The following is a 12,185-nucleotide window of genomic DNA, read 5'->3' as shown; positions in this document are numbered from 1 at the left end:
GACACTGTGATTCTGTCAGTCGCAAACTATTTACACATGCTCTGAAATTCCGAAAATGTGAACCTCTCCGCCGGCAGTTCAGAGGTGTTAAAAGTACTCAAATGCTAATCGGGTTTCTTTTGTTTTCACGGTTCACAGTTCACACCACTGCAGCAACACTGAGAAAAGACCCATATCGTCCAAAATAGGCTAATCAGTCGTTGTCTGTGTATAGGCTAATTCATTCATGGTAAAAGTATGCTAAATAACTAATTTTTAGACCATTTGGGAAATAAATAAAATAAGTACCAGTGAAAACATCAACTTATTTTTTTCCACCGCTGCGGGAGGGGGGGAGGCGGGGCTGCGGGTAGCCCCCATGAGGATCATCAGAACTCGACGGCACTGGCTGGAGCCCAGGACATTACATCTAGATCTGTATCCTCTAGTTCTCAATCAGCATGGGCAGACTTGAGCCGACGGGCGCGGCCAAAGGAAGCTGACGCCCGGCGTCTTTCCGGCTTTTTAGACAGCTGGTGGATGGAAAAGAAGCTCCACCCCCGCGGCTGACTGACTGCCGCGACGGAACAGATTCCCGTAAAACGCTCTCCTGGTGGAGCTTCTTTTCCATCCACCGGCTGTCTTAAAAACTCGGAAATTACGTAAAACACAGCTTCTTCTGTCCGCGCATGGAATCTAAAGTGTGCTTATAGGCCCATCGTCGGGTGTTGTGATGCCAGTCCATGGGGTGCCTCGGAACACTGTGATAGGTTCATCACTTTCAACCTGGCTTCCCTATAATTGGGAATGTCATGATGTGCAAAAATAAAAAGGAAAGAAAGTTGAAGTATAGAATATGCACAATTCAATCACATTGCGTGTGACTGGTGGTCTATTTTCTCTTATTTACGAAGAAAAAAAAGTAACTGTTTTGGACATATGAGGTTTGGCTTCCAGCTGGAGATAAGTGGAGACTCCTGTCCTGTTACTGAACAGTGAACAAGCATTCTAAGCAATGAGTACTTCGTACTATCAGAATGAGGCAATGAGCTACCAGTATTATTTTAACCAAAGAAAACCATTTACCCTACCTCATTTTTGTAAGCTTGATTGATTGATTAAAATAATGTATTAACAGTTTGCAGAATTACAGTAGGCTACATTTCAAGCACAAGCAGTTAACAAAGACTTAACTGTGAGTGGACGACCCAATTAAGCATTACACTTGTTTACAAGAGGGTCCACCATGTTCAATTCATCAAAACATTTAGAGACGTGCAAATAGACACTTCTATATAGTCAAAGAACAGAACAGGAATTCATCAAGGAGGCAAAAAGGGAAAAGAAACGTATACAGTGAGGGGAAAAAGGGGGTGGTGGGGGGGATTCAGATTTTACGGGGGCCAGTTTTGAATTGCAGCCGTCCGTAGGGGGTGCCCTTTGAGAGCGGTTTTGAAGGAGTCAAGGGATTTGCATGTCTTAATGACTGTTGGTAGGGCGTTCCACATTTTGGTGGCATAGGAGCGAAAATAATCTAGTCCCTTGTTTGTGCCGAATCTGGGTTGTACATGGTTCGTTGCACTCCCTCTGGTGTTGTGGGTGTGGACTTCGTTAACATTAAGGAAGTATTTAGACAGGTACATGGGTATCTTGGTGGTGTATCGAATCTTGTGGACCAGACCCATTGCAAGATGCTGTACTCTGTCGTCGACCCTAAGCCATTCCAGCCTGTCAAAGTGGGCAGGAGTGAGGTGGGTTCGGGGGGTGAGGCCAAGTAGGAGCCTAACCAGTTTGTTTTGGGAAGTCTGGAGGCTTGTTTTTTTAGGGCCTTTGAGGTGCTGTGGTACCAAGAGGTGTTCCATTCACCTCCACCATCTGTTCTCTCCCCTCCAGGTAGGATTGCATCCAGCTCACTGATGTGCTATCAAAACCAATTGCTTTTAGCTTGTTAACCAGTATGGAGTGGTTCACGGTGTCAAAAGCCTTTTAACAAAGCACTTTTTGGATTCCAATTTGTTTATAAAAAGGTTGGATGATAGGGATTTATTCTATCTACATTAAGCACTGTATTATATTAATATGATTAGATTATTTTATTTTTTTGCTTTTACACATCGCTCACCATTGTTGTAGTAGTAGTACAAACCTTAAGAGTATATACTCTAAGGAAGTGGTTCCCAAACTTTTTCATGTCAAGGACCCCCAAATTGACACTAATTAACCTGCGGACCCCCATTTGAAAAGATATGTCAGGGACCCCCATAAGAGAAGATTTTTATGTGTCTAGCAGTGATTTTCAACCCATTTAATTTCAAAGACCCCCAGTTTGACATGCATTAGTCTACAGACCCCTATTTAGTAGCATTTCTATCTCTGGGACCCCCAATTTATATTGTAAAATCAATTCTAATTTAACTCTGAGAGAATTTGTACACCGTCTCTGAGTTACAGACCCATAAGGGTCCATTTGGTTCCAAACTATCATCTAGCTGGGTCCCCCCTGGGACTCCCTCAAGTACCCCTGGGGGTCCGCGGACCCCACTTTGGGAACTACTGAGTCTAAAGGCACACTACCCATCTAGATTGAGATATAGATGGGGATCTAGATGGGTTGAACTTGAGACCCATAGGGGGCGGCAACGTGGCGCCACTGCAGCTTAGTGAAGCGGATATGCCAGAAGAAGAAGAAGAATAGACGGCTAAGAGAAGCGGCTAACTAGTTAGCTTGTTATGTGAGAACCAACATGGGGGAGGCAGAGGTGGCTTTAACTCCAACCGACGAGAAGCCTCCAGACTCGGCTCTGGTTCCCGGGGAGGACTCGGTGGTCTGGAGCCACGAAGTAGAAGTGTGTTTATTCCACGCGATGCTCGGACACAAACCAGTCGGTAAAAAGCTGAAGCCCACACTCACACACGCATAAACACACACACAAACACACACATAGACAGACACACGCACGTAAACACACAATAAGTTAACCGGTTAGCCTCAACCGTTAGCTACGTCGATGCTAAATGGCGACAAAGCTGCCCAAGGTTTAGTTTGTGACGTCACAACTGAATGTCACTGTCAAAGTCTTAACGTCACGCCGTGGCTGTTCTGAAGTCTGAGCAGAATGACGCAGTTTAGGGAGAAAAAAAACGCCCAGCAACTTAAAACCTTATGCGCGAGGAACAGTCAGGACCTGCGGTGGTGATCCCACAAACTGATCCTCGTGCACGTCCGGTTGTTTATTGTGACGTCACGGATATATCCTACATGGCTGTCTGTCTTCAGTCTGAGACAAGAAGATGCATTTTTTTTATTTGACGACCGTCTTTTTATTGAAACACTACATGTTACTTTGTTGGAAATAAATTAATACGTATAAGCAATTCATTCTTTCAGCCGAGTTTTAATATTGTTCATTTATTCTCCCTATCCCTGTCTTCCCTCACCATTCTCATCTTGCTGGGTTTTAATATAACCTACTGGTTGTTGTTTATTAATTTACCTTTTTAGACCTGAGGCCGATTCTACAATATTATCCAATAAATCCCCACATAAATTAAGTTACTATATTATCAGTGATACTCAAAATCTTTTCATGGATATATATATATATATATTATATATGATAACAAAATATGTTGTTGATTGGAGTTACAAATGCATAGGGCCTATATTCAAAGATTTTCACAAATTGTCACGATTTTTGAATAGCCAAAGTATAAAAATAATGACTCTTTCCTGGTTGGTTTAATTACGCTGTCATTAATCATCAGGCTATGATCTCCTCATGAAAAATCTATCTTTTCATAAATGCCCAAGGAGTGTAATAATAATCTATAACCTAATGAAGATTTAACGCACCAAAACACTGTTATATTCCCATGAAACATTTTTCTTGCATTTGAAGATGAGAGTGCAGGAGTTATTTTTAAGGGGCGCTAGCCCCTTCTATGAACAGATTTTGTCCTCACACGTCTCAAGATTTGCCATTGACAATGAAAGGTGGAATTCAGGTCAAATGTCCGCTAAACCTTGTCCCCGACCGTCTCAAGATTTGCGATTTTACAATGAACGGAGAAATGATGTCAGAATTCCCCTAATATGACGTAAATTAAACATCAAAACATTAAACGCCATTGACATTGAAGGGAAAACCGTGGGAGCGCTTGGCCAATAAGGATGTCAAATGTCCACTGACATGAATTGATGTACGATGACAAGAGCGCCCCTCATTTCACACGGGTGTGAGTTCAATTGGCGTGAATCTGTCACATATCTAGGACTCCAAATGATGTGTGCCATCACAGCCACAATGAGAGGCCTCTCCCTAATTGTGACTGACTTCTGGTATTGCATTGTCAATGCATTGTGTGATTAGTTTAAAGGACCACTTTTCAACCTATCTTCATATAATAGGTCCTCACTAATAATCATGAAAAAATGGCACGATTTTTTTCCTACTCAGTCTGTGTCTCATAGGACGGCTGTGGGCAGTTTAGAAACCGTCTTCCAGTGACCTGATCATCATTAGGCCGATTTTCTTTTTAACAAGATTTCTTTACAAAAATATTTAGATTTTCATTATCGTGAGAACGATGGCTTCCATTTTCACATTGCAACTTTTCAGGACTAGAAAGCCTGCAGTTTTTATTAGCTTGAATTCCCCATCGATGATGTCACTGGAAGACGGTTTGTGAACTGCCCACAGCCCTCCTATGAGACACAGGCCGATTAGAAAAAAAAAATTCATAAAAAATGTGTTCATGATTATTAGTGAGGACTTATTATATGAAGACAGGTTGAAAAGTGGTTAAGTGGTCCTTTAATGAGGTACTCTATAGTTGTGTGTATTTGTTTGTTTATGTATTGTGTGATTGCTGTGTCCTCTATGGCTGTTTAGCACAAAAGTAATTTCCACAACGACTAATAAAGAGTCTTATCCAGTAAATTAACATTTATTAAATGTATGAATTGTCATTGTTTGTTATAATATTGTTATGATTATTATTCACGTGTGTGTGTGTGTGTGTGTGTGTGTGTGTGTGTGTGTGGGGGGGGGGGGTTGTGTGGTGGTCTAGGAGTGAACCGTCATTTCCACATGATCTGCATCAGAGATAAGTTCAGCCAGAACATCGGCAGGCAGGTCTCCTCCGCTGTCATCTGGGACCACCTGGGGACCATGTACGACATGCAAGCCCTGGTGAGGAGGCTGTGTGTGTGTGTGTGTGTGTGCGTGTGTGTGTGTGTGCGTGTGTGCGTGTGTGTGTGTGTGTGTGTGTGTGTGTGTGTGTGTGTGTGTGTGTGTGTGTGTGTGTGTGTGTGTGTGTGTGTGTGTGTGTGTGTGTGTGTGTGTGTGTGTGTGTGTGTGTGTGTGTGTGTGTGTGTGTGTGTGTGTGTGTGTGTGTGTGTGTGTGTGTGTGTGTGTGTGTGTGAGAACCCATCTGCATTTGAACCCATTCTGACCTGAGATCAGATTCTAAACTGACTTCTACATCCTGACAGTTTTCTGAAAGCTATGTTTCTATGTCAGTCGTTCTTTGATTTTTCAAAAATAGCAGACCTACAAGCTCTTAACGCGCTATTAGCTTGTAGATCTGCTATTTTTCAATAGCTGAAGCATAACATAATGCTAACACCAAAAGGGGTCCCCGCCCAAAATGGGTTAATATGAATGATGAAATAGCCTAATTACAGTTTGCTCCCAATCAGACACTGTGCATGGCCAGTGATGTTTATAATTAACGGCCAATGGCCGCTGTATATCGGCTAACAGAAACCTTGGTGTGTGTGTGTTTGGTTTCTGATTGTTCTCATGGTCTTTCAATGCGGGTATTTCTCCATTAGCTGACTCTTTTGTGGCACTTTTCTGTTTTTGTGTGTGTGTGACTGTGTGACTGTATGACTGTGTGACTGTGTGTGTGTGTAGCATGAGTCAGAGATTTTGCCGTTTCCCAACTCGGAGAAGAGCTTCTCTCTGCCTGATGACATCATCCAAGACGTTAAAGAAGGTATGAGGTCATCGACTTCCACATGCAGTATATAGTCACACTCCTCGCGACTCCATTTTCCTTTTGGTGTTTCCTAAAACCCCATCAAGTTCAACACAGAGGGTCTCTCTGGACCTATTATAGCCTGAAAGAGCCCTATGGTTTTCTGGGCATTAGAGGGAGCAGAGCATCTCCCGGCTAAAGGCTCATATACATAGTCTGGATTCTCGGAAACTACAACATGACGTCACGAGCCGCGGTGAAGAGCAAACCACCGCCACCGCTCCCTTCTCTCTGTTTTCAAGGCCTATTCATAGTCTGGATTTTCGGTGGTGAGGTGACCACCGCTCCGGTGGTGAGCTGAGACCACCGGAGCTGAAATAACGTTGAGCGGTGGTGAGTAAAAAACAGAGAGAAGGGCTGGAGCGGTGGCGGTGGTTTGCTCTTATCACCGCAGCTTGTGAAGTCATGTTGTAGTTCGGTGGTCACCTCACCACCGAAAATCCAGACTATGTATGAGCCTTTACTCATCACCGCTCAAGGTTATTTCAGCTCCGGTGGTCAGCTCACCACCGGAGCGGTGGTGGTCACCTCACCACCGAAAATCCAGACTATGAATGGGCCTTAAGACAGCCCGCCTCCCTCTGCTCCCGACTCCACACAGCGGAGAATACAAGGTTCACACCGCTTTTATGCCAGTTCTCATGCACGTCTCGTCCAGGCGGGTTTTTTTTATCTCCTTTTGAAAACAAAACGCCTGCCGTCTCCGAGGCTGCTCTGTCTGGAGCCCACGTTGAGAACCCATTCTGACCTGAGATCAGATTCTAAAAAATGTCTTCTACATCCTGACAGTTTTCCATTCTGACCTGAGATCAGATTCTAAAAAAATGTCTTCTACATCCTGACAGTTTTCTGAAAAAGCTATGTTTCTACGTCAGTCGTTCTTCGATTTTTCAAGAATAGCAGACCTACAAGCTCGTAGCGCGCCCCTCGGTGGCGCGCTATGAGCTTGTAGATCTTCTATTTTCCAATAGCTAAAGCATAACATAATGCTAACACCAAAAGGGGTTCCCGCCCAAAAAGGGTTATTTTAACCCATTTATGCCTGACCAAAAAAATAATAAAAAAAACGAAATCCTCCAGTTTTCTGAAATAAATATTTTCACGATTTTTCAAAAATAGCACACCTACAAGCTCGTAGCTTGTAGATCTGCTATTTTTCAATAGCTAAATTATAACAATGTTTAAAACACCAAAATGGGTTAAAATAACTGGATATCTGAATCTGTATCGAGAAGGAATCTTTATTTTTTATCCGTACATCTCTACATGGGGGGGGCGGACACTCCTTTTCCTTTTAACGTAGAAATTGTTATTGAATAATAAGACGGACAATATTGAATACTGTGGGTTTATGATTAATCACCGTCCTGACCATCTGTGCTATACCGGGCATGCTCAAACATGTGGTGCGCCCGCTGCTCACCAACCGGAGCGGCTGGTGAGCAGCGGGCGGTCCTCGCTCCGAGTCCCACTCCTGTACCGACCTGCTCCACTCCAGCCCCAATCCTCCATGCTCTGTCGGAACTGAGATCCTGTGTGTGTGTGTGTGTGTGTGTGTGTGTAGGGAAGCTGGGCTCAGAGGAGGACACGAAGGAGGAGTTCAGGATGGAGAGAGAACCGCCCAGTACTCATGAAGAAGGTGTGACGCTCCTCCTCTTCGTCTGTGTTTTAACATGAACCCTCGTGTCACGATTCAGTCACTACCTTACAGTACTGTAGTTTTAACTGATTCAGTCACTACCTTACAGTACTGTAGTTTTAACTGATTCAGTCACTACCTTACAGTACTGTAGTTTTAACTGATTCAGTCACTACCTTACAGTACTGTAGTTTTAACTGATTCAGTCACTACCTTACAGTACTGTAGTTTTAACTGATTCAGTCACTACCTTACAGTACTGTAGTTTTAACTGATTCAGTCACTACCTTACAGTACTGTAGTTTTAACTGATTCAGTCACTACCTTACAGTACTGTAGCTTTAACTGGTTGACCCATTCAGTCACTACCTTACAGTACTGTAGCTTTAACTGGTTGACCCATTCAGTCACTACCTTACAGTACTGTAGTTTTAACTGGTTGACCCATTCAGTCACTACCTTACAGTACTGTAGCTTTAACTGGTTAACCCATTCAGTCACTACCTTACAGTACTGTAGCTTTAACTGGTTGACCCATTCAGTCACTACCTTACAGTACTGTAGCTTTAACTGGTTGACCCATTCAGTCACTACCTTACAGTACTGAAGTTTTAACTGGTTGACCCATTCAGTCACTACCTTACAGTACTGTAGCTTTAACTGGTTGACCCATTCAGTCACTACCTTACAGTACTGTAGTTTTAACTGGTTAACCCATTCAGTCACTACCTTACAGTACTGTAGTTTTAACTGGTTAACCCATTCAGTCACTACCTTACAGTACTGTAGCTTTAACTGGTTGACCCATTCAGTCACTACCTTACAGTACTGTAGTTTTAACTGGTTGACCCATTCAGTCACTACCTTACAGTACTGTAGCTTTAACTGGTTGACCCATTCAGTCACTACCTTACAGTACTGTAGTTTCAACTGGTTGACCCATTCAGTCACTACCTTACAGTACTGTAGTTTTAACTGGTTAACCCATTCAGTCACTACCTTACAGTACTGTAGTTTTAACTGGTTGACCCATTCAGTCACTACCTTACAGTACTGTAGTTTTAACTGGTTGACCCATTCAGTCACTACCTTACAGTACTGTAGTTTTAACTGGTTAACCCATTCAGTCACTACCTTACAGTACTGTAGTTTTAACTGGTTGACCCATTCAGTCACTACCTTACAGTACTGTAGTTTTAACTGGTTGACCCATTCAGTCACTACCTTACAGTACTGTAGTTTTACCTGGTTGACCCATTCAGTCACTACCTTACAGTACTGTAGTTTTAACTGGTTAACCCATTTAGGCCTGAAATAAATAAAGACATCTTCAAAGTCCTGACAGTTTTCTGAAAAACCTTATGTTTCTGGTGCTCAATATTTCATGTCAAGGACCCCAAAAATGTAATATGCCTCCACCCCCCCCCCCCCCCCCCTCCATCTGAAAATATGTTGTTCCAGGCACCTCCCCAGAAGCAAATATTTGAGGGGTTAAAATGTTCACTCTGTAATAATATATCAAAGATTTGAGGCACATTTTCCAGATTTTTCAAAAAATAGCAGACCTACAAGTTAATTCGCCATGAGCTTGTAGATCTAGTGGAGACGAGATCCAGCAGAACTCTATTTTTTAGCATGCAAGTGTAAAATCAGGCATTACGACGCCATCAAGGTCCGCCTAAACACATTTTAGATTCAGTCGACTAAAAAAACATTTCAGATGACTTAAAATATGACTTAAAAACTAAATTCAGTTTTTACTCCGAGGACAACCAATTAACGTGATTGTCATTTTAGCAAAGCAAATGGGGATATTTGTGAATCAGTTATTTAACCATCATGACACAAGCCTTACATTTACGTGTTTATGTTGCGCGCTCTCTCTCTCTCTCTCTCTCTCTCTCTCTCTCTCTCTCTCTCTCTCTCTCTCTCTCTCTCTCTCTCAGGTAGTAACTCCTCCACTAAGCTCTCGGAGCGAGGGAGCAGCAGAGACAAGGAGAAGGAGAGGGACCGAGAGAAAGGGGGAGGAGGAGGAGCGGAGGGGGGCGGAGGAGTGAAGGAGGCCGACAAGAAGAAGAGGAGTCGCGCCGCGGAGAAGCTCCTCTCCTCCTCCTCCAACCCGGCCAGCCCGGGAGGAGTCAAGAGGAGGCGCAACTGAAGACAAGAGGAGGTCTGGGGGGGGGGGGGGTCGGTCCGGCCGTGCAGCTGGTCCTCAACGACGTTTTAGATTTTCAAGGACCGAGAGTATAGTGTTACAGATGGAACTAAACCTGGGTGCATTTGGTTCCATTCTGCGTGTCTTAAGGGCCCTCGTGGGAACCGTGAAGGGTCCCCTCCTCATGGACCCCACACCTGTGGTTCCTAAACCTTACTATCCTGCCAGGACCTATGGGGCCACTGGGGTTGTCGTCGTCGTCGTCGTCATCATCGTCATCGCTCGCTCTCGGGTAGAAACCTTGTATGTCCAAGAACCATTACTTTTCAGGAAGAAACTGCCTCAAGCTCTTGTTAACCCATTTAGACCCGAGGCCGGGTTTTTAACCCATTTTACTGCCAGGGTAAATAAATAATTCAGCCCGTGCCAGCCATTTTTTAGTAGTCGCAGGATATTTTTATCCAGTTCGATCGACCCCCCGATTGTTGATAAACACGCAGGTTTTCTCTGTGCTTCCGCAATTTTTTACTCTTTATTTTTTGTCAACACGACCATCCTATAACGTGTATAGGCTTTCCTGGTCTTAATGGGTGAATACTTTTCCATAGGTTCGATAGTTCTAAAACCAACAGACACTGTCTCTCTCTACGACGTCGTCCTCAAGACGAGACCTCCAAATTGGCGACGCACCTTAACCACTTTCACTTTCAAGACGTTTCAAAAGCAGCGGAAATGGCAGACCTACAAGCCGACAACGCCCCGCCCCGCGACGTGTTGTGACTGAGGTTGTAAATGGGCTTTATGTTTGCGTGCCGCCGTTGTACTGTAGGTCATTATTATTAACCCATTAAGACCTGGGGCCGATTCTAAAAAAAAAAAAACGCTGTTCCTATATATCGTCTCTGTCGGGTGAAAACCCTCATAGTGCATGTCCAAAACGGACTCTTAATTACAAAGAAATGGGAAAAGTAGCGGATCAACAAGCTCAAAGTGTGGCACGGATACTTTTGATGCTTTTGTGTGACGCTGTAGTAGTAATTAGATTATGGAGATGAAAGGTTTCTTCCCGACAACAGTGATATATATATATATATATATATATATATATATATATATATATATATATATATATATATATATATAGCAACAACTAAAATTGCACAGCCGCTTGAAAGGTATCTAACAACGTATACTGTAGGTGTAACGGGTCTAAATGGGTTAAAAAAAAAACTAAAAAAAAAACGTAAGTTGAAATATGGAGATACAATTTTTGGGTAGATGTCCTGCAGCCCAACGGTTGCGAGTTAAAACCCCCGCTCAATGGCTACTTTCCATCAACAGCCAATCAAGCAGCAACAAGCTGTTTCCTCTGTTGAATCTCTGGATCAATTACACACATGCAGGCGGGACAGCAGGGGGCGGCATACTCGTCAACAACAGACGTGTGTTTTGTGTGTGTGTGTGTGTGTGTGATGTGCTTGTGAGGGTCTCGAATGTCCCCACAAGTATAGTAGAATTTGAGAAATGGACATTGTGAGGCCCGTTTTCCTGGTCATCACTGGAGAAATGGTTTTTTTGTAGTGTATACAAGCTCACAAGACGTGAGCCTGTAGTTCGGCCTTTTTTGGGCTATTTTGGGCTATTGCATTCCTAAGATTTGGATGTCCTCACAAGTGTGTGTGTGTGTGTGTGTGTGTGTGTGTGTGTGTGTGTGTGTGTGTGTATGTGTGTGTGTGTGTTTGTGTGTGTGTGTGTGAGATTTACTGACCGTCGATGTGTAGTTTTACATCACAGCTTATGTTTGTTTGAGTTATCTGTTATCAAACATAATGTAGTTTTCTTTTTTATGACATTGACTTTGTGTTAATTTATTGTTACACATGTGTTTGGACATATCTGTCATTAAAGCCGTGTATCAATTGTGTGTGGCTTATGGACTGTTCTCTGTTGAATGCGCTGTTGCACAAAGTACAGAACGTCAGTGTTTGACGCACAGATGCAGGGCAAGTCATTTTTTTAAATGTGTTCACTAACGGGGCTCTTCATGTCTCTTCATGTCTTTGATAAACAGAAGATACACGTTCACATTGGGGGATGCCGATTTACATTGGAAGTGATGCCACAGAAATGAGCACATTTTAAATTGGAACGCTGCAAAAATGAAGGCCATATATGGGTATACTCTTTCCCGATTGGCTGAAATGTTGTCACCTACCTGAACATTTATTTTCTGTTCATTTCTTGGGGGGTAACATCCGTATGTCAGTAACATTGTTTAATTGGTCATTTCTGTTGTTCAGGTCAAATGCAGAATAAGTCTACACATTGCATGATCACTGTATTCATTATGGTGCATGACTGAATTTAGAC

General features: G+C 43.1%; 1 protein-coding gene across 1 annotated transcript; it reads left to right on the top strand.

Moving 5' to 3' along the window:
- The first annotated feature begins 2,665 nt into the window (after positions 1–2,665).
- mrgbp (MRG/MORF4L binding protein) lies at positions 2,666–11,739 on the top strand. The gene is made up of 5 exons (XM_080763264.1): positions 2,666–2,865; positions 5,050–5,171; positions 5,898–5,979; positions 7,586–7,660; positions 9,607–11,739. Exons 1-5 carry the CDS (start codon positions 2,724–2,726, stop codon positions 9,816–9,818), a joined length of 633 nt encoding a protein of 210 aa, XP_080619390.1. The 5' UTR covers positions 2,666–2,723; the 3' UTR covers positions 9,819–11,739.
- The last annotated feature ends 446 nt before the right edge of the window (positions 11,740–12,185 follow it).

This window comes from Protomyctophum bolini (assembly GCF_963924005.1).
Source record: "Protomyctophum bolini genome assembly, chromosome: 5".
Lineage (NCBI taxonomy): Eukaryota > Metazoa > Chordata > Actinopteri > Myctophiformes > Myctophidae > Protomyctophum > Protomyctophum bolini.
This window is presented reverse-complemented; position numbering and strand designations above follow the sequence as displayed.

Bases quoted from the DNA above. Each gene is read 5' to 3' on its own strand.
- mrgbp (XM_080763264.1), top strand. From the start codon at position 2,724: ATGGGGGAGGCAGAGGTGGCTTTAACTCCAACCGACGAGAAGCCTCCA. The intron at 5,172-5,897 runs GTGAGGAGGCTG...GTGTGTGTGTAG, and splicing joins TGTACGACATGCAAGCCCTG to CATGAGTCAGAGATTTTGCC. The intron at 5,980-7,585 runs GTATGAGGTCAT...GTGTGTGTGTAG, and splicing joins CATCCAAGACGTTAAAGAAG to GGAAGCTGGGCTCAGAGGAG.